At 41.5% G+C, this 27,111-nt stretch overlaps 1 protein-coding gene across 1 annotated transcript; it reads right to left on the bottom strand.

Annotated features, from left to right (window-relative positions):
- Window positions 1–663: 663 nt before the first annotated feature.
- Window positions 664–27,111, bottom strand: spen (spen family transcriptional repressor). The gene is made up of 15 exons (XM_072366251.1): window positions 27,026–27,111; window positions 23,904–24,224; window positions 15,700–16,311; window positions 13,377–13,534; window positions 13,023–13,223; window positions 12,773–12,924; window positions 12,553–12,678; window positions 12,284–12,397; window positions 12,095–12,208; window positions 11,900–12,000; window positions 3,988–11,812; window positions 3,531–3,875; window positions 3,227–3,421; window positions 2,894–3,052; window positions 664–2,766 (listed from the first exon to the last, which is right to left on the bottom strand). The coding sequence occupies exons 1-15, from the start codon at window positions 27,106–27,108 to the stop codon at window positions 2,635–2,637; spliced, it is 10,638 nt and encodes a 3,545-aa protein (XP_072222352.1). The 5' UTR covers window positions 27,109–27,111; the 3' UTR covers window positions 664–2,634.

Genomic DNA, 27,111 nt, shown 5'->3' with positions numbered 1-27,111 from the left:
CAATCACCACTTAACCTGACATGCACGTTTTTAGGTTGGTGGGAATTTAATACAGAACACTAAATCGTTTTGTTAAATAGATAATTTACCAAGTAGAATGTTTTGGCCTCATTTGAGTTCACTACATCTACTTAGAACTTCAGGTGGACACATTTATGTTCTCAAAAGAAAAGTATAAGTGAAGACACGGTGAGACAACAAGCTGTGGTGTCTTTTCTGAGTGTGGCTGACGGATGTAATCATGTCTATATGTGACAGAACTGAATATCAAAGTCTTGCTCACTGCAAAGAACAACTTACTTGATTTTAAGTTGGGGGGTTTTCTCCCAGGTTTCTGCAAAAGAGGGTGCATATATTTATTAGACATGTTCAATTTACAAATTGTTAGCTATGTCAACATGGAGCTCAATTTAAGAACAATCCCATTTCATGGTGATTTGAAATCACAGTTGCTCTCTCTGGTAGCCTGAGCTTGAACCATTGCCTTGTAGTTTAATCAGATACTGACATCTTCTGGCGGCTGAATTGACTGCAGCCCTGTCTGTGATGAGCAATGACACGACAGCTAAAGTTGATTACTTGATTGCTTTAAGGGACATATTTCCTAATCAGTTTGCATCAGAATACAACCAGAATCAATAAGCAAAAAAAAAAGACCAAACACAGAGTTAGGGACCATTTAATGATCTTCAGAAGTAAGTTAAACAACCATTTATGTTACAGTTTAAAATGTCCTCATGGAGGAACAGCAAAATACACTCAAAATGAAGATTGATCAAAAGACATTTTTCATATTAATCACTGTTTAAAGATTGGTTGTTTTTTTCTGTCATTTGTTTATCAAAAATTATAAGTGCCTTCAACATAACCAGCTTGCAGTCATGGAAATATTTACACCACAAAACTGACGAGCACGGTTTTACTTTCAGCATCGGTTTCATACACCTCATCTCCTGTCTCTTTTCAGACTGCTTTGTTTTGTTGCACAAAACAAAAATGAAGACCCTGAAGAAAGACAAATGTAATGGGGGAAATACACAAGAGCACAGATTAAGGACATCAGTATTTACAGCTTGGCTCAAGCAGACAGTTGAGAGGAGGGAGGGACACAGATGATAGACACATCCATTAGCGGCATGATGTCAAGTATAAGTCACATTCTTTGCCTTTATGATCCCATCTTACCCTTTAAGATCTGAAAATAAAGCATGCCATGGCACACCTGACACAAAGTAGTGGCATAAATGACTTCAGTATGCAATTCTTAATACACGAGGAGAACGGCTTTCAGACAGCAGGGGGCAGTACAGGACCACATGGGGGAATGAAAACGGAAACACTGACAGAAATGCAACCCCTTCAGTACAAAAGAAAATCCTTCAAATGAAGATAAGTTTTCATCATGTAAAAAGCACTGTAGTAACAGCATTATGTTGATGAACAATACCAAAAACAAAGAAATGAAATAAAACTAAAATTGAACGTGCCCTCTGAATGGCAAAATACAAAGTCACATATGAAAATAGATTCTGATCAAATGTAGTTTTACATACATACGTGTGTTGAGCATTTGCAGGAGATATTTTGGCACAAAATCAATTTGTGTTTCTTTTTTTTTTTTTTGTTTTTGCAAATGTCCTTCAAAATGTTCCACATTCTTGCCCTGCCCAAAGAAAAATAGTGAAAAAAAAAATAAATACAAATAGAGAAAAAGAAAGAGAAACAGGACAGAAATAAAGAAACAAATATTTCATGATCTGTCTTTTAAAATAATTAACTTGGTCTTACCACGTTGTTTCAGTCTTTAAATATTTATAATATTTACAGTTTCAGCATTGTCCGCATTACCCTTAGGCTTAAAGAAAATGAAGAAAAAAAATGAAATATTCTTAATATAGTCCCCTGTTGAGGCATTGAGTGTAAACTGTACAACTCTTTAACGTCCCATCACGAGTTCCTGGGGTAGGGAACACGATGCGATGGAAAGCAGAGTCCGGAAATGACGTAGAAATTCGCTGATGGTGAAGGAGCAAAAGCAGTATAACTAATGAGGCTAAAATGATTCTCGATCATTTTCCAGGCATTGATTTCTTTACTCTAGCACAAGCATGACTGATCACAAGAATAAATCCATAACATGTATCATTTTATACTCAAATCTGTACATAGTTCAACATAGTGCAATGACTTCTCACATCATGTTTTTTTTTAAAAAACAAACAAACAAAAAAAATCACAATCACTTTTATGAAGGTAAAAAATATCCCATTGGAAGGTCACCATCCACAGCTTTATGAATGTCATGACTACAAAAGGCTGTGTACAACACCTCCAAAAATGGCCAAAAAAAATGAGGAGAAATCCGTAATGATCATCAAAAATCCCCATTCGACCCTTTGTATCCTCTTCAAAAGGGTATAGTTTTTGGAATTCATCATCACTGGGTGACTTAAGGACTTGGTGAAGTGAAGGAGAAAGGATGAGTCCAAGATAAATTAGAATAGTTTTTTTTTTTTTTTGTTTGTTTTTTTTTTAAGTCAAACTCATAAAAATATGAGGCAATTCCAGTTTCCAAACTGTCAAAAAGGGCTGGTGTTGGCTTTGTTCAGGAAAAAATAAATAAAATGGAGGTAATCAAACTGAGGCAATAACAATCATGAGGTGAGGGGAAATGCTGGAGATGCTGTTGAGAAGGTCTGGGGCCAGGTGTGAAAGGTGGCTCTCCGAGAATTCACACGGTGGGAAAATCTGCACCACATAAGCTGGCTGTATATCAAGAGATGAAAAGGGTACGATGAGAGGGGCAACAAAACTTCATGACAGGGCATTTCATTATTACATACAGCTAAACTTGAGGACAGGCAAAACCGTATGTACCTAAATAACTACAAACCTGATTAGAGCCAGGGTTGGGCACGTTAATGATGCCAGCTGCCTGTTTGGCTTGCAGGTAGGTGATGAAGCCACTTTTCAAGGCTTGGGTTTGACCAAGAACGTCGTCTTGATCTCGACCACAGGGTAGGGCCAGAAGCAAACAGTAGTCATTTTCCACCTGCCATAGAAGTTAAATCTATTTAATTCATTTTATTCATTTAAATGTAAAACAATATAATCACATCATATTTCATTACGAATTTAGGTGCAAAAAGTTTTGTTCAAATCAATAACTTTATGTTGAGTCGTACGTTTTAAAATCTGTCTTTTTGGACTTAATAAGAACACTCACAGTCATTCTGCGTGCCACACTTTCCAACTGGGAAGCCTCAAGCCTCATCCTCTGGACAATACGAAGAAGAGAACCTCCCTCTGGAGGCGGCAGGGAGCGCTGGGATAGTATGGTGTTGCCAGACACAAAATGCAACTGGACAGCAGCCTGGTCGTTCTTCAGAGCCAACATGCCTTGCCATACTATAGGATATTTCTGCAGAAGCAAAACAGAAAATGGCATTTAAGGCATTTCACCTTCTTTGGCATCACCTAGAAAATGAATTCCATGTATAATGACACTGCTGGCTCATCAATCTTCTTACCTTCAAAAGCTGGACCATGTCAATGGACCGATGTCCTGAATGCTCCAGCTTGGCATCATGCCGTGGCTGTTGTGAGCTCGATGAGGGCACTGTTGGCGGAGGTGCAAGGAGGAATGCTGGAGGGCCTTTTTGTAGAGATAGGTCTGGCTTGTGTGCAAGACCCATGGGGGACATCAAGGGAGACTGGTATGATGGTGAGACTGTGTCCCCCGATATTCGGGAAATGTGAGAGATGTCTGAAGAGGTAGCATGGCGAAGAAGGGAGCTCTCAGACTTGGAGTCACTACCTCCCCCATGTGACTGAGACATTTTACCTCTGTTACCAAGCTCTGGCTCTGGAGTGACCTGTATAAGAAAATGGACACCACGTTTAACGATAACTAAAACTAGATTTAAAAAAAAAAAAAAGACACAAACATTTGCATAAATGAGCATGTAATAAAGCATATAAAGTTACCTGTGAAGATGTAATGCCTTGGTTACCGAGGTTGTGTCCAGAGTACTGGGTCGGAAAGCCCCTCATGTCTCGATACACAGGAAAGGAGCCTGCCCCTCCAGGATGCATCAGCTGAACCCCATGGGAGTGAGGAGACACCATCACAGGACTAGATGCATGTACTCCTCGAATTCTACTTTCATTGGAGGTCGGATGGATCAGTTTTCCTTCGAGTGGTTTCAGAGATTCTTTTGATGATAGTTCAATGTTCTTTCCCAATATAGGACTTTTTGATGGCCCGGAGATGTTGCCTGAAGATGTTGTTCCAGTCTCTGGGTTACGTGACTGTCTTGCTTCAACAGTGGCCTGCTCTCCCAGTTGCTGGTGCATGAGTATGCGCTGGTGCATGTCTCTATACTGATCCATGCGAATGCTTGGGTGAAGCCCTCTGTGATCACTGTGAACCATCATTACTTCTGACTGGAATTGGGAAACGGAAGGTCTACTAAGAGCTTGGTTGAAGTGTCTGGCCTCTTCTTCATTTACACTGTTGCCACCAATACCAGACACTGATCCTTGGGGATTTGAATGAGATTGCAAAACCATATCTCGAATTACATTAGGCTGCGGTGTTTTTGAGCGCTGTGTAGGCCCTGGGTGTGGAGAAGAGAGGGAATCTCCTCGCCTTCCATAGTTTATCCCAGACATGGGTGGGTTATTCAATCTGGCTTCATGAGCCATTGACTGAGTGACACTGTGAGGCTGAATTATCACAGAGGATTGTTCAGAGTGTGAGTGATGCACACTAGAGTGGTACGTAGACATCGGTGGCATCCCATGACTGAGAACAACAGATGTTCCAATAGGAGAGCTGATTGGTGGACATGCTTTGACAAAAGGTGAAGGGGAGTGACCAGCTGTTCGTGGAGACTGGGGTTCTTGCTTGAGGTGCAGGGCTGAGCGATCATTTGCCATGCCTGGGCTAGGACTCATGCGTGTTCCTGATAATGATGGGTGGTGTGGACTCATAACGGGGCTTAGGTTAGACTGAACAGCTTTGCCTAGGTCCATCTTTTTCGGCACAGGGTCTGTCACAAGTCCTCTCTTACCATGCTGCTGTTGAATAATAGCTTGGTTGTACATCAAGACTTGAGAAGAACTGACTGGTGGTTGGAACATCTTTACCACCCCCTGAGATCCTGTGTGATACGGAGCTTCAGATTTGTCACATCCAAGACTCTCCTGCTTGGTACTGGAAATGACAGGTTGAGAATTATAGGACTGGCCTGTCAAAAGGACTCCTGTGTGCCCATAACTTGCAGGACTTTGGGATACTTTTGGGGTAGTTGACTGGGATGATGTGATAAGTGGGTCTTGCTTTATCTGAGATTTGGACACAGATTGCTGGAACTCGATATCACCAGCGCTAGCTTGAGGAATCTGACTAATTTTGGCTCTCATTCTATGGGGTCCTTCAGTTTTCTGACCAGAATAACTCAGAACAACAACACCCTCTGATGTGTTGACCCTCAGACCAGGACTGGAACCTGTTTGATAGGGAGTTGGCTCAACAACCGAGCGCCCTCTAGTCCCATCCTCAACTAAATCCATGCCAAGGCAGCGACTATTCTCATTGGAGTTTGATCTAAACTTCTGCTTAGGAATGGGCAAGCCAATGGTTCGGTTGCTTAGGGAAATTCGAGGAGTTTCTTCTGTATCATAAGGCATTGGAATTCGACTTATCACTGAGGTAGCAGGAGAAATAACTGTATGCTGAGTCTTCTCTCCACAGTTTTGTTGGGACTCTGTCAGTGGAGATGGTTTATGATGTACGGGCTGGGGGGAGAATGGTGGCCTCTCTTCAAGATGCAACTGTCTTGAGCCCACTGTATCAGTGGCATTTTCACCCTCTGACATTCGGGAAGGACCTGACAGTGCAGCTGTGATTTTAGTCGTAGGTATAGAATTACTGTTTGATGCTGTCACATATTTGGGTTCCATTAGGATTTTTCTTAAAGTACTGGAACTAAGGTCAATATCAGAGGCCTTGGTGTCAGGGGGCATTGGGGGATTTGCTGAAGGGGTTCCAAGTGCAGTCGATGCAGGTACAGAGGGAGTTACCACCGTGACATGACATGAAGGAGCCACATAGATTCTGCTTTCCTCAGATCTCTGAGGCCAGTCAGGTGAAAGGGGCATTTTGGCAGGTCGCAGGAGGGGTACACTGAACTGGGTAACTGGCTGAGAGCGAGCAGGACTGAAAGTAGTAGTACATGGCTCTGGTGCAAGGGGATGCTTTTTACTAGCAGAGATGTTGCGTGTGTCTGAATGAAATGCAGATTCTTTGGGTACGGGCTGTTCAACCTCCGGTTGTTCTGCTTCTTTGGGTGTGTCTACAGTTATAGCACTTGTAACATCACGCCTACAAGTTGCAACAGCAGTGACCACAGAAGCTGCTGCAGTGTCCCCAGCTGTAACAGTAGCTGCTTTTGATTTAAGGGTTTCTGGATCATCTGGGATTGACTCGGGTAACTTGACAGGGGATGGTTCCAACTGAGAAACCTCTTCAGCGGTATCCCCTTTTCTGTTAGCTGCACCTTTACGACTTCTTGACTTCTTTGGGGTTTTGGCTCTAACTTTACCTGTTTTCTTAGGTGTTTCAAGTAGAATAGGTTCATCAGCTGCCTTAGATTCTACCACCGACCCCTTTGGACTTGGTGACTGGGAATCATCATCTAGGTCCCCCGCAAGAATATTATTGATTACCATATGCGTCTCAGGTTCCATAATCTCATTGGAAGATGAGGAAGAGGATATTACAGATTCAGGGGTAGGAATAAGAGTAGAGTAAGTAGGAGGAGCTGTGAACCCATCTGCATCTCCACAGATTTCCTCAGCTGTAATGGAATCAATAGCAGCTGCAAGTTCAGTTTCACTTGCAGGAATGGCTCGCTTCTCCTCCTCAACTTCACCTTCAGGTTCCACTATGACAGGGGTGGACACATTAGGTTGTCCTGTGGGTGGCTCCTTATACTGTCGAGAAGGTTGGTCAGCTGTAAGTTTGGCAATATTTTCTACTGCCTGCTCTAGTTCCATCTGTTGTGCTAACAGAACAGCAGCTGGATCAACAGGAAGTTCAGGTTCTGAAAGTGTGTCCTCTTTTTCCTGTGAAACAAACTCTTCAGACTCTTTTGGAAAGTCTATCATCTGTTCTTCCTCGTTATCTTGTACTACTGGCTTGGTTTTTGTTATAGTAGCAGCTTTAAAAGTCTCAGGTTCAACGTCTTCAGAACGAAGTAAACCTTTAACATCATCAACACTAACACGGATCTCAAGATTTTTTAAACTGTGTGATTTGTCCTCAGTGACCTGCTTTGTATTTCGTTTCAGCCTCTGGTTTTTCATTTTAATAGTCTTTTCAGTCTCTTGTTTTCTCTCAGAGGAGGTGGTGTCTATCTTTTCATTATCAGCATCAGCAGAATTTTTTCCACTGGAATCTTTTAAATCTTTTTCTTTTCTGTGCACGGGGGAGCTTGAATTTTCCTCCTTATCTAACAACTTTCCAAACAGTTCAGAATCGGCTTTAGTGTTTAGCTCTGACTCATCATGACTTGTTGAATTAGCTTGTTCAGCTAACACTGACTTACTTCCAGAGGATTTGTCTATTCTACTTCCTTTCTTGTTGACTGAAGTAGATGGAGTTAGTGGCGTTTGTTGCAGTTTCTGTGTGCGGGGAGAACGCCATCCCTCAGAGGCTTTTGCAACTTCTACGGTACTTGATGTCTCTTTGACCTCTGTATCTAGTTCCAATATTTTCTTTTGATCCACTTTTAGAGGTGATACATCCTCAGCTCGTTTAATGCCTCTCTTAGGAGGGCGTCCTCGTCTGGCATTAGTAGGAACTTGAACATCTTGCTGCACTGGTTCTTTATCAGCACCACGTTTTCGCATGCAGCGTGATGACTCTGCTACATCTTTAGCAGCTTGCTCATCTTCATGTAACGTAGCGTAGACTGACCTTACATTCCTCCGGCGTGTTCTCCCAAGAATCAAACTTGACTCGAGGTTTTGCTCTGAATCGGACGCATGAATTGGTGACTTGGATGTGGTTTTAGATTCAAATGTTATTTTAGGTGCTTCTGCTCGAGGAGATGAAGCCCTTTTGAGTTTTTCCTTGTCAATGCGCTCACTTTTTCGTGTTGCCGGTTTTTCAGTGTTGACATTTTGAGCTGGTTGTGTAGTACGCAGGACAGACAGGGGTTTTGCCCTTTTACCCTTAGGCTGTCTGCGGTTTGGTAATGGCTTTATTTCAGCCTCAAGCTCTGGCATACATGGCTCACTATCTGTCTCATTTTTCTGAGATTCCTCAAAGTGTTTTGTTTCCTCATTTTCAATTTCAGACTCTGTCTTCATCATCTCTAATTTTTCTTCTACTTTTGGGCAATCAGAGTAAGCAAATTCCGCAGGCTGTCTCTCAAAGGCACTTAGGGAACCACCAGGAGTGGGAGGCTTATCTTCCACAACAGGATTATGTTCCACCGCCAAACTGTCACCACATTTTATTTTGGGTTCAATTAACTCGACTTTTGTTTCTGTTTCATCTTCTGGTTCTGAAATTGTAAGTGTAGGTGTAATGTTTAGTTTAGGAGCAGCTGATTTTGAGTCTTCCACAGGAAGAGAATAGGATGGGGACATTTCCAGAACTGGCTCCTCTTTTTCGTCTTTGACAAATGACACAGGTTGATCTAAGGATGGAGTCAAAACTTCCTTCTTTTCGGATGGAGATGCTTCTTTGGGGGAAGAAACAGATGGTGAAACTGGCAAGGTTGATGGGGGGCTGGCCAATTTGTCGTTAGCCTTAAGTGTTGGCTCAGATTCCTTATCCGACATGACATTATCACAATACTGAACTTCATCCTTTTTAATCTCCATCACTACTGAGTCATTCTCAGCATCATGTGAGAGATGCTCCTTGTCTTTTTGTTGCTGAAGCTCCAAAAACCTACTATGGAAAAGCACTATGGGCTCTTGTGGGATGTCAGCTCCTCCAGATTCAGAATGTGGCTCAGAGGCACCAAGCTTGGTAAAAGGCCTGCTACTTCCATTTTCAAAATCATGGTCTTTCCGTTCGAGGCGCTGCAATCGCCGGGAATCCTGTTCAAAAATTGAGCTGTGTAGGAAACGAGAGGCAAATAATTCCTGACGCTCTTGGTCTTGTGGCTTGAGTTCCTCCTTTTTATCATGCGGCTTTTCATCAGAGTCAGTACGGATCTTTTTCTTTTTCATATACCAAGAAGGAATAGGTCGCGGTGCTAGCTCTGCCTTGTCCTTATCCGAACAGCTGTGGGAGACTGGAAAGCGTGAGGGAAGAAAAGACCAATTATCTTCCCTTGAGGAATACAAAGTTTTAGCTCTTTCAAGGAGTGCTTTTGTATCAGGAGTTATTGTTTTATCTAAAGCAAATGAGTAAAACTTATTTTTCTCCAAGGAGCCTAAAAGCTTGATATCGGTGATCCTCTCGTCGCGATCCCTGAGGATGTAAGACAAGGAACTACTTGACTTAGGAGAGATGTGCTTACTTTCTCCATCATCATCAGAATCCGACTGCACTTCTCCAGGTTCCAAATCCTGGCTAATGCGCTTGTGGATGCTTTCTCGTTTAGAAATATCACTTGGGAATGTCATTTCCATTCTCAGAGAATCAGATTTCATCCGTCTTTCCCAATGTTGCATTAATTCATCATCACATCCAAGCAAGGATGTTTTGAGCTTTGAGAGCTCATTGTCAGAAGACTGAAAATGTCTGGCTGTAAGGCCAAAACTGTTCTTCAACGATTCTGTGTGGGAAAATTTATCTGGTGCTGGAGGAGATTTTCTTTCTTTCTTTGTAACTGACAAAGAGATCTGGGCAGTTTCATCCTCCTCATTTTCAGAAAACTGAGCAGCTCCTATAGAAGGTGGTATATTGTATATGTCTTCATTCAACTTCTGAGAACTTGTAAAGTTGCACTCTCGTTTCACTTTGAGTATTTCAAAGTCAAAATTCTCAAATTTCTTTCGTTTACTAGAGGAGAAGTCATCATTGGAAATGTCCTGAATTGATTTCCCAACATCATGCATGATGAAGTCCTTCTCAAAATCAAATGTCTCATTGTTGGGTGACTTTTCAAACTTGGTTAACTTATCAGGATCACCAAGTTTGGATCGCAGCCATTGACTCTGTTCAATTCGTTTTGTGCAAATATTAGTCTGGTCAATGTTCACAAATTGATCATCTCCATCAGAGTCTCTGCACTTTGCTCTCCCTTGTTCATTTTCAGACAAAAGCAGTTTTTGTTCTTTTAATTCATCCAAATCAAGACTGCCGTCATCTGATATCTTTGTGTGAGTGGAACTGTTTTCACTTTTTGAGCCCTCTAAATCCATTTTAAGGTAGGGAGAGCCTATCTGCTCCACAGAGTCATCATGCAGCTCCCTGAGATGAGACTGGCTCTCCAGAGGAAGTCCTACAGGGTTGCTTTCACTGTCCCGTCCATCTTTAGGACTGTTAGCTGAAGCCATCCGGACACATTTATCCTTATAATGCTCCTTTTTATGCATTCCTCGTATCAAAAGGTTCTTCTCCAAGTCAGTCTCTTTTGCATTGTTCCACAGTTTGTAAAGTCCAGGTCGACCAGGGTCCTCTTCACTCGTTCTCTTTTGTCGATCGATTCTCCCAGAGTCTTCAAAACGCCTTTTCCTTGCAGCTAAACGGTCAATATCCACAGAAATAATATTGTCAAATCCAATTTCAGATTTTCCATGTTTTTTGGATTTGATTTTACTGTCCTTGTCAGCAACTTCCACCAGGCTGTGCAGATTTTTGTCTCTGGGCACTTTCCCATGCTTAGAGACATCAACTTTTGATGACTCTGAGCGGAATGAAGGACTCCTCTGGTCAGCTGTAGGTGATGCCAATCTAGGACTGTCACTCCCACCTCTCTGTATTTGTTTTTCCTGTACAGCATGACCAATCAATTTTCCTTCTTTTTCTTTAACACGTGTTAACTGCACCACACATGGGAGAAGGTCTAACCTTCCTTTGCTCGAGCTTTCCTTTAAGATTTTTCCGGTCTTGCTTCGTAGTGCAGACTCAGGGCTCAAATCTCTTTCAAGCTCAGGTTCTGTCTCACATGTCTGGGAAATGGGTGATGTGACCTTGAGCTTCTTAAGCCTCTGTTTTTCACTTTTGTCTTTTTCACCTCGATCTTTTCGCCCAGTTCTCTTTTCCTTTTCAACCAAATTCCCCCTTTCAAGATCAAAAACTCGATCCTTCTCAAGTTTTTCAGTTTTATTATATCTCTCAGATCGAGCCTTCTCCATTTTCTCGAACCTGGGCGGGGATATTGAACTGCAGCTACCACTTCTTTCAGAGGATCGACAACAAATTCGCCGATCTGAATCACTCGGTATCCTCTCAGAGAGTGAAGGAGATGCCGTAGGGCTAGCAGGACGACGAGTGGAAATGTGAGATGGGCTTTGGCTACGCTCAATGGTCCGCCGTCCATGATCACGTCCTCGATCCGTTTCAAAGCGCTCCCTCTCTCTTTCACGTTCCCGTTGCAAATAGCTGTATTTGCGAATGTCCTGCTCATAAGGGTCAGCTCTGTATTCCCGATATTCCCGAGGGTCCTCAAAGTATTGTGGATCATAGTAATCTCCCTGATATGGGTCCCATTCAGCGTAGAACTCTCGACTTCTCGCAGAGTATTTACGCCGTGGATCTTCACCATATGTTCCAGGTGTTCGTACATTCTCATAATATTGCCTCTCTGCTTGAAACTCGTATTGCGTTCGTCGCTCATCCCTGTTATAGAATAAATCGAATTATTTCAGTTTTGGTATCAAACAACACGCAGGCAAAAGCATTCTTCTTTAAGAAAACCACACAAACCTTCTTTCAGAGAGTATGTCATAAAAGTCTCGAATATCCTGCCCAGACGCCTGCATCGAGCGATAGAAAGCCATCTGACTTTCCTGATTCGCAAAGTCCACCTAAATGAGAAACAGAAAATTTAGCTGCAGTCTTACAGCCAATCAAGCACTGAGAGATCAATACGACTTCAAAGGAAAGCTATATTTTACTTGCCTTAATTTTACTGCCTCCTATCTTCCAGCCCTTTGTGTCTTTGACTGCAGCTTGTGCATATTCAATGTTGTTATACAGGATAAGGGCCATTCCTTTCATCCGGTCAAACACAACCTGCAGGCCACAGAAAGTTGAAGGAGACAAAAGCAAACTATTGACCACTATGAGGAGGAAAATACACAAGCTTACCTTGACAACATGTCCATAGCGGCAAAAATGACGTGTGAGGAACTGCTCAGTTGTGTTTGACGCCAATCCATCCAGCCAAACGCATGTTGTAGGCATACTCTTTCCAAAGCCCAGCTGGAAAAGAAAGAATCAATATTAGCAATTATTTTGCATTTTCAACATCTCATACATGTAGTTTTCAGTTTTTATTAACGCTGAGCAGTCAGGAGAGACAGAACTGCATAGTGTTGTTAAGGTAAGAATTAAAATCAGATCTTCGTACAACTCACCTTTAGTCTGTTGTTACCAAGATACTCGCCATCCATCTTCTTAATGGCCTTGCAGACACTGGCAATGTCGCAGTATTGTAGAAAAGCATACTGTGGGGCTCCATTCACCTTTTTAATGTCGATATCCTTTGAAAACAGTGTAAACAAATGTTCTGTCTGTAAGCAAGGTAATCTCTTTGCATACAGCAAGATTCTCAACCACTTAACAGTGTTAACCTACCACTATTTCTCCAAAGCGTTGAAAGACATTAAGCAGGTCATTGTAGGTGGTTGTCTTCTCCAAGTTTCCAATGAATAACGTCCTTGTGGCCTTTGGATGAAACTCATCGATCCTCTCATCCAAGGGCCGAAACTCATTCTCACTTTCTGTCTCTGAAAGGTTACAAAAGGTTAAGAAAAAGGTTAAGAAAATTAGGAGCATGTGGATTTGCCAATATTCATTTGTGGTACAATTAAAGATCAAAACTCACCTGGGCCATTCCAGGCTGTGACATCAATTTGCATGCCAAAAAAAAGCTTTCCCTTTGATGCTCCGAGGGCTTTCTCTTGGTCTTCTTGCTGGCGGAAAAAGACAAGCCCATACCGCTCTTCTGAAGCTCCGTGGATTTGTACAGATGTAACTTTTCCATGTTTTTTGAATTCGTGAAACAAACCATCCTTTAGGCTTGTATCTGTAGAAAATATAACAAATGCAACATTGGCGATGTCACTTTCTCCACATTTTACTTAAAGTGATTTGTTTAAACAAAATATGGGTCTTAAACAAAATCTTGGGTCTTGAGAAATACATTTTTTTTTTTCTTTTTTGGCACCATTAAATTTACCTGTGGAGCGTACAGGAAGATTCTGGACCTTGATACCAAAGCTTTTACGTGGTTCATCCTTGTCAAGAGAGGATAAAGGAAGAGCTGAGGGTGCCGGGACAGCAGCAGACTGCACAGAACGTGCTGGAGAGTCATCACTTGAGCTACTGCTAGAATCACTGGAGCAAAAGAGGAACATGAATTTAAAAATGGAAACGAGCCTCACATTTTACCTCTGAAGATGTATGACAGAAAGTGTTATTGTCTTGTCAATGCCTTCATCTAACACTATAGGATTTTTTTTTTTTTTTACAGAAATTAAGATGATCCTAAACATGTGCTGCAAACTGATTTTAATAAACAAAGATTTTTTTCTTATCGTGCAGTGCTTCATGTTACACCCCTGAGAAAACATTCACAGATTGGCTAATACATACAAAGTTATTCTATGATTACTCAAAAACATATGTGTGAAATGATTGTTATAAACACTGATTCAAAATCAGTGATTGTTCTGTCTAAATCCCAGAGATGAAAGGATAGATTATAAAAGGTTTTGAAAAGGCGACATATTTCAGAATCAAAGCTTATGTAATGTGACGGGAATGGTTCATTCTGTGCCTTTTTTGTTGGCTCTTTCCTCCTCATTTGACACTTATGTGATGCATCTGGTACTCTATATTAGAAAAAAATGTTTACAAAAATAAGGATTTGCATGAATTGCAAATTCATGGCTGCCTCGTGCACCTTCTCTCTCAAACGATTCCCATGTCTGTCTCAGCTTTCTAGGCCCTCTGCTGTTTGTTTCCTTCTCACTTTCTCCTCCTGTGCTCAGACTCTCCCGGAAGTGCCGCTGACAGAGCCTGGCCTGTGGGAGTGGGCAGGCAGCCAGCACTGGCCAGAAATTTCCAGTTCCAACTGGATCTCACGGAGGGGGGGAGCAATTACCCATACACAGAGGTAGGCAGTGAGAAAAATATAGCAGCCGTCTCCTGAAATCCCCCCTATAGCACTTCCTCGTCAAACCACATGTGTCGCTACATGTCGTTCAGAGCTGTGTCCAAAGGTGATGCAGTCGGGGGGAAAAAAATAAACAACTGAATTGGACTTAAGTAAATATATTTAGTGGAAGAATTCTAAATGGACAGAGTTCTCCACCATCATTACTACAAACAGAGCCACACTGCATCAAACTAAAAGGCTGGATTAGCAAGTCAAATACAAAACCAACAGGAGTCAATGGCATTACAAGACCGATGGTCCCTGTTTGTAACACCTTAGATTTGGTTGTAACATCTGAACTCAAAACACAGCCAGGAAAACATCATGATTACACACAGAGTTTGAGATGCTTAATCATTTATGGTGGCAGAAGAGTCACATGACTGATCCACAGCTGTACATAACGTAACCAGAGACACTCAAACACCATCCAAACGCAGTGAATATAAACTAATTAAGCATGGGGAGAGGAGACTTATTCCAAAGTGGACCTTAACCCAATCTTAACACAAAAAGTGTGTCATTAAAGCAGTTACAAAAGTCATTCTTTTTTTACTATGACTCCAACCAGCAACTACTCATCCAACAGCCCTGTGAAAATGGCTGTCATTTGAAAAACTCCCTAATGATTATAACAGAGGGGCAAAGTGACAACACGAAAAAGGGGATGTCATGCATAAAAAGACACCATCTTTAAAATTATTTTTTTCAACAAGCAGGTGCTTGAGGCTGCACCCTATGGGTAATACAAGATACGTATGACAACACTGACAACGTATATCTGGAGTTAAAGAAAACCAAATGTTCCACGTTTGGTCGTGACATTAGATATTTTTTTCTTCTCTTAAGAACTTAAAAACTATGAAAATGAGCTTTAGTTAAATCATCACCAAAATATTAATCTTACTTCAATAAAAACGGACTGACATGATGACTGAGTATTAAGGGATATAAGGTAATATTGAGTCTGATAAGACAAACCGCAGCTTCTCAATTCATGTATGTTGAGCAATGTTTCGTTCTAGATAAGAGTCCACGCTAACCATAGACGGAAATTAAATGTACACATCTTGCACAAGTATCAGCTTGTCAGAAAATGTGATCTCGACTTAAAAACTGTTGCATAACTTCACTGGGCCAGTAGAGCTGATAAAAAAACGATGCTGAAGAAACTACATTGTTATGAAGACAGCATCCACCACAGCTGATGTGAAATCTCAGTTGATTTCAATGCAAACAAGTCAGTTTGGTTCTAAAAGGGCCACAGAATAGGATGCACAAAGGTAAACAACAGCCATGCGCAAGGGAGGAAATGTTGATGGCATGATTCAGCTTCACTCACCTGCCACTCGTGCTGCTGCTGGTGCTGCTGACTGAGTCCGAACTGGAGGAGCGGCTGTGAGAGCCTGACCCACTGTGGGAGCGTGGAGGACGGGTAGCCTGACTCACCAGTCTCTGAGGAGAGGGATTTCGCGAATGTGTTGAGTGTGGAGACCGGCTACGGCTGTGGCGGTACGACCGCTCTCCACGCCGCCCGCGCTCCTCCCGATAAAGGTCCCTGTGAACCACACTGGCCAAAGCAAAAGGTTCTCTGGCACGAGACTCATAGCGAGGCTCTGGTGTCTCAAAGTGACAAGGGCTCCTGCTGTGGGAGCGGTAGAAGCCAACCCCGCTGGATGTAGATCCTCCACTTCCTCCTGTTGAGGCCCCCGCTGATCCACTAGCACCTGTGCTTCCAGCAACCGCGCTTACTATAGTTCCAACTCCTGACGACACGGCTGTACCGCTTCCACTGGAGGTACCAGACCCACTCCCAGCTGTGCTTAGAGTCCTCTCCCTTGCATCACGATAATAGTCTGTTTCATAGTGCCGTTGACGGTCGAAGCTGCTACCAGGACGCTCGTGATGTCCATAGGCACCGTGATCATACGCCCGATCCCGACTTTCAGCAGTCCTAAAGAACATGAAGAGACAGCAAATTACTTTGCTGTTACACTTGAGTCATTTAAGACAGGTGCTGGCATCATACAGTGAACAAAAATTCACCAGGCGTCTGGCGGGTTTGTCATTTTTAGACGCGGGGAAAGAAGGAGCAAAGTGTTTGAGAGTTTTCAGCATCTTAAAAGAGAATTTTTTACTGCCCTACAGACTGAACTACAAGTGGCTTTAAATGATTTACTGGTTCAGATACGTGAGCATCAAGTCTTTAGATTAAACACATCAGTTTTCTCTGTCATCATCAGAGTGACTGATGAGAAATGCTGTGAGCCAACTATCTTTTATGCATTCCTGAAAACGTTGAGATTTTATCACAAGCTTTATGATTACTGTATCCAAACAGATTTCTTTTCTATCTTAAAAATTAGAAGGGTTTCTTTTGACAATTTTTTCCATTTAAACATCTGAGAAATACTTGGATCTCACTGTGGTGGGAAACTATAACTATACTGGAAAAAGAGTCAACATAGCACACAAATAGGACATTTTTAGCATATACACCAGACACCTGGTGAATAAAAGAACAGAAGTGTGCAGCTTCATTAAAAACTTCATTAAGCTTAATTGAAAAACATAGCAGACTTGCTCAAAAGACTAGTTTTAATAAAGGAATGACAGATTGTGTCTTCACAGACTGCCAAGTCATGCTGGTCTTGTAACATCCAGCAATTATAAGAAAGGCCACTTTTTGAAGCTTTTAATTATTAATCTAAGAGCTTCTTTTGAGCTTTTTAAATGGGACTAATAATAAGCCTATTGTTTATAATTTGACATCACTTGTTCCTTCTGACAAACAAAATTCTTCAAAGCATCTTTTGGCAAGATGTACATTAGAAACTGTGCTAATAAGGACATTCTGTTCCGACTTGAACATCCTCTTTCTGAATATGGCAATCAGAATTTAATTTGGCAACACAACTGCTGTGTCATTACAGCAATCTTATTACAAAACTCACCCTAATGAGCGGGACAGGACAGCAATTACTGCTGTTTGAGTTCAGATCAAATTATAATCAGCAAATTAGCCATGGTGTTCTAACACGGGCCACAATATGGTTTAAAGTGACAAAACTTAAAACTGCTCATTAAATTTTTCATCATTTTTCATCCAAGTAAAAAAAAAAAGAGGAACATTTTGGATTTTTGGACTAAACGAAGATCTGCTGTGATATGCCAATGTAAAATGAAGGCATTATTCCGGTTTACTGAAGAAACATTTAGTATATAGGCCAGGTTCCCGTTGGGAGTAACTAGCAAGCATGAATCGCACTAAATAAGTGAACTTTTAAATAATGTACTGCAAATTCTACAAAAATGCTTTTAAACACTTCTTGCTTCTAAAAAAAAATTTTTTAACGCAATATTTTGGAGTGGACACATTGTAAAACTGCAGTTTGTACCCCAAGTCTGATTCTATGAAAGATGTGTAAATCCCACACTCTTGATGCTGCAACTTTTCTAATAACCTGCACTATCCATCCCAAAATCATGAAGAACATATCATTAATTAAGTTTGCTAAAATGTTTCCTTTCAGTAATCACACTGGAATGGTGCAACTATAATAAATTATTTGGCCACACTGGACATGTACCACAGAATGGGTCCAATCTATTTTTGCTCAGGAGGTTCCCAGCCGAATGAAACAGCCTGGAAGTATTCAAGTCGCGGCCGCGATAAGAGCTGTTTGAATTTTCTAAATGCTGAAGGAAAGGAGCTTCAGTGCTTCCTTTATCTGCCTTAACATGGGAAACACTGGACCGTCTGTTATGAAAGAAAGGAGATAATTTCGTCCCACAATTCCCTGCAGCTGCAAAATTCAAAGCAAGGCTTGATTATTTTCATCCTACTAACTAACTGATTTGTGTGGATAAATATGACAGGAGGGTCAGTGTGAGTGGCTTATGCCAACATGTGCCACTTTTGAGCCTATTTTAAAGTTATTTTCTTAATTATGAACCTGTTAATATCAGTTATATCTTATTATACTAATATGATATTTATGTTTGATAAGAATGCATTAGATTAAGTGTCTAAAGCCCTTTTAGTGTAGTTTTAGTGCTGCAGAACCACATCACAGCTTAGTGTAAGTGTGGTCCAATTCTAATTGCCCCGTGGCTGTTTTTTCTGAAGTCTCTAAGAATTTCTCCTACCATCTTAAACCCACAACATTTTCCAATGAGGTCAAGGAAAGGAGCCTAGGATACGACGATAAGGGGTCATTTTTTTGACTCCAACCAATCCTGTATCCTTTTAGCAGCACAGGTACAGAGTACGATTGTGTGCGTCAAAGACGAAGCAAAACCATGTTTTTGTTGCATGATGGATCTTCAGTGTTTGGAGCAGCACAGTGATGTGAATTCACTACATTTTCACAGAATTTGTGCAACACTGATAAGTTACATTCTATGGATTGCAGGAGGCTATGTAAGGGATACAATTACCTGAGCAACCGGCAGCTGGTGCTGGAAAAATAAATATCATGTCTGTATTCTGGTATTTAAAAAAAAAAAAAGACACTCACTCAACTTGTGTCAAAATACAAACAGAGGTCTGACCTATTTTTACATTTGCAGAGCGGGTCTCGGGCTGCTCTCACGCCTGCCGTACACGGCTTTATTGATTACAGTGCAAGTGTAACTGCAGCAGTCGCTCTGCACATGCTATGTGTTCAGTGTAATCACAGCTTAAATTTCAACCGAATTAGATGTTCCACCTCCTTACAGAGTAATGAGCATTATAACATATATGAGAAAAAAGGAATGAAATTCCAGCTTATTCCCTTGGTGGATCCATCAGTCCTCATATCTGCTTTATCCTGTTCAGGGCTGTCGGAGACTGAAGCTTATTCCCTGGAGAGATTTAATACAATTTTCCTACTGAACTACTGAAAGCACCTAAATCGTTTATATCTTTAAATCACTTAGAAATGTATTCTTCTTTAAGAAGCCTATGTTATTAATACCTACTTGCTGCTTAACTGTTTACATGAAGAAGTAAAAGACCAAATACATTTGTAACAGGGGAAACTTCAGACAGTCTGTGGTTAGAATCTTTTTACACTTACATTTCGTATAAATATAAATGTCAGTGAAATGCATTCTATTTTAAATTTCAAATGCAAAAGTTGGTCATTGCTTCCTTGTGAGTTTGTAGCTTTTTTGTGTTGTTACAGCTATAACATATGGCTTTTCTCCTTTAAAATGTTCCGCTAGTTGTTTTGGACGAAGGGTTTTGTCAATCAGTTATATAGAAACCTGGCAAATAAAAATTTTTTAAATGTATAATCAAAATCTATTCAGGGTGATTCAAAGCAAACATCAGCGGATATGTATCGATCCATTTCAATTTCGTTCACTCAAAACTGCACTGAAATGAGCTGCCTGCATCTGACGAAAATGTGTGCTAAAGAGGGCTGCTGCCAGTTCTCTGAAGATATATCACATAATCATCTTCCTCTGCGCCACTGGTTCCCTACGAGGTCCTGAAAAGCGATTTGGTAAATGATGGCTTAGACGACTTTCTTAAAAATCCTCAAATTAGCCTTTACACCTAACACCTACTTTTTACTGCCAAAATTGAGAGGACTTCTCTAGAGGACCCTCTAAGCCTCTGTACTAAAACCAAAACCTTTTTGTAAAAAAACCCTTTGTTCTCTGTGGCTTTTTCCACCAAACGCTCTTGTCATGGGGTATAAAGCCAAAACATTTTTTTGCAGGCTTTACATACTGCCCCGAACGTTGATGCTAAATTGGTTTAGAAGAAAAGCGCCATGTCTTGTCCCTGCACTATACAGAAAGTACAACGGGTTGGGGGCAAAATCTGTTTCAGCTTATTTGATTCAATCCTCTGTGTGCTGGATTCATGAATAACATCTATGGCATAAGGATGTGTGCTGTGAAATTGATGGATTACCTTGACCCCCAGATGCTCTCCAAAAATGCTAATTTGGTGGCGCAGGCTCACTGCTCAACAGATACCCTTCAATTCAACTTTACACACATCGGCTTCTACATTATTCATAGAGCTTAAAAAATAATTCAGTTAGACCTTTTTTTGGCCAAATTTCCATCAGTGTGTGATTATTAGTCAACTCTGGTGCATGCTGAGCACATCAACTGTTTTTGGGATTACGTGAGCAGCATAGTCATGAGGATGCATTCCAGCGGCGTGAAAAAAAGGTGTCCTATATATATACGTAGACTCAGTCGTACGGATACATGCAGATTCATGGCTAAATGCGTTTTCGCTACGTACACAAACTGATTAACTGAGTTGTCCTGACAAGGCTAAAGCACAAACTATGGAACTTGGATTTCCTAATACTATTTTGTGATAATAAAGCAAAGCACTGTCTTCGCAAACCAAACTGAAAGGAAATCTGGAAATAAACCAAATCAAACAAAGTCAGAGTGTTTGGTTTGTGGTAATTGAGTAATTGGATTCCAAATCAATGTAATCCATCAAACTGACAATTTAGTGAGCCCAGTATTGCAAATGGATGAGTCGTGCTTGATGACTTGCAACATTACCTGCTGCCCTATAAGAGAACCTGGAACAAAAGGGATAGCTACCCCTGTGTAAACACTAGGGAACAATAAATCATAAACTAGCCATAAATCTTACAATAAAAACAAACGGAAACAGAGTACGAGTGCAACAAAAATAATTCAAAATGGATGCAATCTTCTCTGCAGTTTGTGGTTTCAGTCTGCAGGGACTGGTTTAACAGTATTTCTATTCAATTTCCTTCCCCTAAAAAGGATAAGAAATCTGCAGTTGCAGTGAAGAAGACACTCAAGATCAAACTGTTAATTCTATATTTATCACAGATCTGAATATTCAGATTTATTTTTAACGAAACAATCACTTTTTCGACATATTTCTTCCACCTCATCTACATCTTAAATCTAGTTTTGTCCGACAAAAAAAAAATCAAAGACATTTTCATGTGAAATGTATTGAGAAAAATTTAATATCCAGCGAAAATCTAAAATTCTGTTAATAAACTAAATAAATGGTTAAGAATAGTGATAGAAATGTTCAAGTTTAACCTTGGTGAAATTCTTATAACTGAGCAATATGAGATATTATTTTCAAAATTTCATTCCACATCATCGTTTTAAAGTAAATAAGGAAAAAAAAAAACTTATTTCATTAATTTATTTTGCATTTAGACTAAAACGTGCCCTTACTTTCAAGTCTGACTCTAATCGTTGAATGCCAGCCCTGAAGCACATCACTGCCATTCATTTTCTCCGCATAAATTACAAATGTGGGAAAGTGAAATCTTTTCATTTTCCTTTAAAAGGCTTTTTAAAAGATCAACTGGCTCAATACTTCTTTTTATTTTTAAATTAAGTCAGTGTTATACATCTAAAAAGGAACGTTTTCATTCGTCTGCAGCTGCATTATGAAACTATTAAACAGAGGAGAGCAGAGGGGCAGGAGCTGAGGGTGGGGTCAGGTGAGAGGAAGAGAAAGGAAAACAATACGAGGTGAGTTACAAACTTCTGAATACAGACATTCAGGTTGTAATAAAAGTTTAGGCGTCAGCTATTTTGGTTAGTGGGGAAAATGGAGAGAGACAGGGGTTCAAACTAGGGGGTTAGAGAGGACAGCTAAAATACACAGGGCAGGACATACCAACCTTTTGAGAGAGTGGTAACTTGACCTATAATTCCAAATACAATTTAGGGAGATAGAACTTTGTGAGCAAAAAATGGGCAAAAACGTTGAGTGGTGGAGGGAAAAAAAAAACCGAAGCACAAATGTTCACGTTTCAAAGCATAATCCTCATCTTCATGGTGGGGAACCTCATGTCAACAGACAAACTGGAGTGTCTCTTTTAGTTAAAATGATGAAAACAAACTTTCACAGATCCAAGTTAGGCTGTTTTGGACGCTGGAAAATGTCAGAGTTCATATATCCATCCAAACTTATGGTGGGAAAAGAAGCGTTGCACTCGGGTCAAAGTGAAATAACAAAAAATCCAGAGGCCCATCTTCGGTAAATTGGTCACCGATTCCTCAACAGCATCAAGAAAAGTGAAAAATAAAGTCTTGCACCTTTTTTTCCCCGAAGTCTCGAACATCCACTTTGGTAACACTGCGCACGGCCAATGAAGGAGTCAAATTCCTTGTATGGGGAGGAAAATCTGACCCAGGCAGGTTAGGAGTGAAGATGTCTTGTAAAGTAATCCAGATTAATGTTCACAGTAGCATTGCATTCATCCAAAGGGTGGAGAAGATAAGAAACAGTTCTGAACCTCATGGATGTCCGTGTCTGTTGTCTGTCCATCATCTCTTTCACAAGCAGAAGAGGTTGTGTGTAGTCCAAACCTGGGCTGAGTCCATGGGAAGTGTGGTTCACAGGTGCAACTTAGTTCTCTGATTCTATGCAATTCAGTAATTGTATCCACAGTTTAGTTATATAGTTCCACGTTTAGAAAGGAGGCAGTAATCCACAAACATGCAGCAGGTTATCTCCATTGGAAAGGTTGCTCATCTCTCCAGTCACATTTCCAGCATGTTTCTTTGATTTGTATGATCCAAACAAAGTCCTTGCTGATCCTCAGCAAATCTCAGTCATTGCAGAGTAAAAAATAATCTCCACAAAAATAAGGCAGGCAAAAAAAAAAAAAGGAAAAAAAGTCTTTTGCTCACTTGTTTTTGTTGTCTCTACTGAGTTGGATTCCCAGTAGAGGTCTCCCAGCACTCAATTTGTAATGCCCTGATTAGATATAATCCCAAATAAAACCATAAACAAAAAAGAAAAAAAAACAGAGAAAGCAACCCATACCTTTAGCATGATAGCTTATTCTTCATGTGTCTGGCCAGTGTTAATCCAACAGTAGGGAATAAATATCCTGTGTAGGTTATCCACATGACTCCAACCCACGAGAGACGTGAGCACCTCGGTGAGGTGAGCACAATAACTGAAAACAAAATCAGACTAATCCAAACAATGGTGTCTTATACCTGTAATGTGTGTTGGTGTCTTGGTTGGTTTGTTACATGAGGCAAAATTGGTGACATTAATCCATCGAACAGGGTACGTAACTCCAGATTAGGGGAATCCCAGGGATGGCCGCTGGACCACTCTCTCTCTTTCTTTCTCTCTCTTTCTCCCTCTCTTTCTCTCTCCAGCAATCTCCAATAATCCTGGGAAATTTTACGATATCCAATCTTTGCCCCGTGTTTGCCGCAACTGATACATCCACCTCAAAGAGATGTTTAAACTCACAAAGATAATCCCCAACAGCCACTTAAACTACATCCTATTCATTTAAGATACACTTGTGTATAAGCACACGCTCTCATTTATGAATACATCAGTGTCTACCTGTAAATATGAATCCAGGAGCTCTGGCCACACTTTGAGGACCTTAGAGGGGATCCCTAAAAGATTTCATTCTTGTGCATGAACTCTTTTCCTCCTCTTTAACCCCCAAACAAGTAAATGAATAGATGGTGGAAAGATGCTTGGAGGCAATGTGTTTACCAGAAACCACGCTTCGCCCTGCCTTCAGAGAAACTTTGTCCACTTACCCGTCTAGTCTGCGTTCATAGCGTCCATCTCTGCTGTGAAGCGACGTGGGGGCCCCATACACAGCCCCCCCTGCCGCCCTTGTGAACCCTGATACATCCCGGCCACGAGAGCCTAAGGACAGACTATCGTCCAGCCCCCTCGCTGCACTAGGAATTGTGCCTGGTTCATTGTAATCAGTGCGCAGGTCTCTGTCCCCCATCTTGTTGATAGCATTGTGAGCCTTTTGAGCACTTTTAATGTCCACAAAATCCACAAAGGCTGCAACTCCACCTTCTGAACCCCGCTTTGGCAGGACCTTGACACTCTCCACTCGTCCATATCTAAGATTTAAGAGGGGTAAAAAAAAACAAAACAAAGGAAAATCATGGTGATCACCAGGTTTGCAAACTCAAATATGCTGCATTGGTGCTTATAGATTCTAACACAAGCTGTTCTGCTTGAATTCTTTCAAAACATCAATTATTTATCAGTCATTTCACAGATGTCACCTTTTGCAAATACCATATTGCAGAAATCCACTGTGTCAATGCGAGAGCGCGCATGTGTGTGTGTGGCTTGCGTGTGTGTGAGCTCCGTGTGGGTGAAGGGGTGGGAGGTAAGGTGGTTTTGTTACTCTAGCTTTCCTCTCTGCTTCAAGGCAACAGTAACCCAGCAACTAGAGTTGAACCTTGGAACATTGCATGTTAATAAATGCATATGATTTCTGACATTAGCGTGTCCTCGGGCTCTCTTAAGACTATAGCCACTGGGAAAGGCACAGAAGCCCAAGCTGTTTATAAAGATGTCTTGATTTTGTGAATTAAAACAGGGCATAACAATGGTGTATTTTTACATTTTGAACATCATTCCTTCTCTACCCCACCCCCCCATTCTTGAAAAATACCCTCTTAAGGTATAATGGAGTTTTTAAACACACACTAATACATATATATATATACACACACACAAGCGTCCAGTAATCAAGCTGTAAATCCCTTAATAAATTATGGTTTATTTAAGAGATAGGAAGGCTGTTACACAAAACGTACAAGTCCAAGTGATTAAAAAACTCACTATCATCTTTCTGCACCGACTCCAGCTCAAAAGAAAAAAGGAGAGAAAGAAATAATTCTCCTGCGGGAGTGTGTTTTTGCTGGTTGACAGAGACAGTAGGGTGCCCATAAATTTATTGGCATGCCAGTTCCCTACATTGAACAGCCCCCGACGCCATTTTAGAAAAGCTGTTCACACTGCTTACTCATTCTGCCGTCCCCCATCTTCAATGACTTCTATCACACATTTGGCTGTCATGCACCTGCATACTCTGACTACCTCTGAGTTAACGCTGGGGATGAGGTAGCATGCTAAAAAAAAAAAAAAAAAAAAAAAGGAGCCGCCAGCACCGTTTCCCCTCTGCTTTTACAATAACAGGCTGCCAGTCACCATCCCCCAAACAAAACGTTACGCACATCATACCAAGGGATTATGTAAATAAAACAGTATATAGGTAGCTCATCATAGCGCGTCCTGGGAGGCTGCTTCAGACTGGCACGAAGCATGTTTGTGGTTCGTTCAGTGCATCAGTCCATCGTGAATAAAAAGAAGCCTGAAAAGCACCACATTAGTATAATCAAATATATTGCATCCGGCCGTATTTTGGGGGTATGTTTTGCGTCTCGTTTATATTTTCTCCTCAATATTAGATAGACTATATTTGGGGCTTTCGTCCGATTTTGCGACGTCAACTAAGTTGGGGTGGGGGGGGGGGGGGGGTGAGGGGGGTGTAATGTATAGGTAGAGAATAGTGTTTTGTGGCAGTCTGGTCTCCAGCACATATGAAGGGAGAGGTGGACAGCTATTTCCTTGACAGCCGAGGAGAAAGGCGAGAGCGCGCAGACAGCCGTGACAGACAGAGACACACACACACACACACACACACACACAAACATATTTACATTTTTTTCGGTCCAGTGAAGACAACAAAGAGCTAAAAAGCCAATAAAGTGTGCATGGGCTTGGTCTGCTCCAGCAGCCAGCCCCCCCACCTCAAAATAAACGAGTGCAGCTTAGTGGGAATATCGCGGGCTAAATTGAAATATGGATGTGCGGAGTGTGCTTCTGCTTGATTCGGATCCCGCTGCAGGCTGTGCAGGTCAGCAGCTGCGGGAAACAGCGCGGCTTCGGTGTGTCAGAGTCGACCATTTTCTGCGCTCATGGACGCACAAAGTAAACACAAGTAGGCTGCTACAGAGGTTCAACGTTGCACGGCAGCCCGTTCAATCACAGCCGGTGTGCAACAATGCTGCAGCAGCGTGGATGGCGGCGTGATGTCGCGTCACCTTTGAGGGTTTTTGTTTGTTTGTTTGTTTATTTGTTATTGTTTTTTCCCCAAAAAATTTGTGTTAATATTTAGGAGGTAAAAATCAGTATTTAAAGTCGGCTACGGTGCATTTAATGGACGAGTGCACAGTATGCCAATTAAACACACTCTGTGCAGAGATCTGATTGGAAGCATTGACCTGACCAACTCGCGGAGTCAAGTGAAACACCAGAACCTCACTCAGACACCAGAAACGCACGGCGACAGGCTTAATGTTGTCTGACAGAGATGCAGGCTGGTAAAGGCATTGCTCGCACAACACCAGCAGCTCTCCAGGTAGGTTGAAGTTTGTTTACACTGATTGTGTGCCTCTAATATCCACGCAAGGGAAACGGTGCTTTCCTCGTGCCGGTCGGGGACCAAAGGTGGACTGGCTGTAAGTCACTACCTGGTAGAAATGTGCAATCACCCGACAAGAAGGCACGCGTTAAGTTATCAGTTGAACAATAAGTTGGTGACCGTGGCAGAATGGCAAAACCATATGTTCGCGAGCTGGCTGGCCGAGGCGTGCAAGCCGTTTTTGTTTTTTCCTCTCCGCTCAAATGCAGCACACACAATGCTGCCCACGGAGAGCTGACAGCACAGTTGCCAAATGGGACTTTGCTACAGGGGAACCTCCTGCTTCATCTCGACTTCACTAAAATGTGACACAACAGAGGCAGGGAGATGCTGGTCGTGCACTCGTCGTTACATTACATAAAAAAAAAAATTTAAAAAAACCCACAACACACACACACATCTCTCCATGGTGCTCCTACTCACCGCTTGAAGTGCTCAATAATTTTCTCCTCTCGTACATTTTCGGGTAAATTTCCCACCCATAAATGTCTGGTTTCCCGGACCATACT

Source organism: Leuresthes tenuis, unplaced genomic scaffold (assembly GCF_036924035.1).
Source record: "Leuresthes tenuis unplaced genomic scaffold, fLeuTen1.0.hap1 SCAF_16, whole genome shotgun sequence".
Lineage (NCBI taxonomy): Eukaryota > Metazoa > Chordata > Actinopteri > Atheriniformes > Atherinopsidae > Leuresthes > Leuresthes tenuis.
This window is presented reverse-complemented; position numbering and strand designations above follow the sequence as displayed.

Excerpts from the sequence above, each read along its gene's own strand:
- spen (XM_072366251.1), bottom strand. The coding sequence starts at position 27,108 with ATGGTCCGGGAAACCAGACATTTATGGGTGGGAAATTTACCCGAAAAT. Across the intron at positions 13,535-15,699 it reads AGCAGCAGCACGAGTGGCAG|TGATTCTAGCAGTAGCTCAA; the intron begins GTGAGTGAAGCT and ends CTTTTGCTCCAG. Across the intron at positions 3,876-3,987 it reads AAGGCATTACATCTTCACAG|GTCACTCCAGAGCCAGAGCT; the intron begins GTAACTTTATAT and ends TTTCTTATACAG.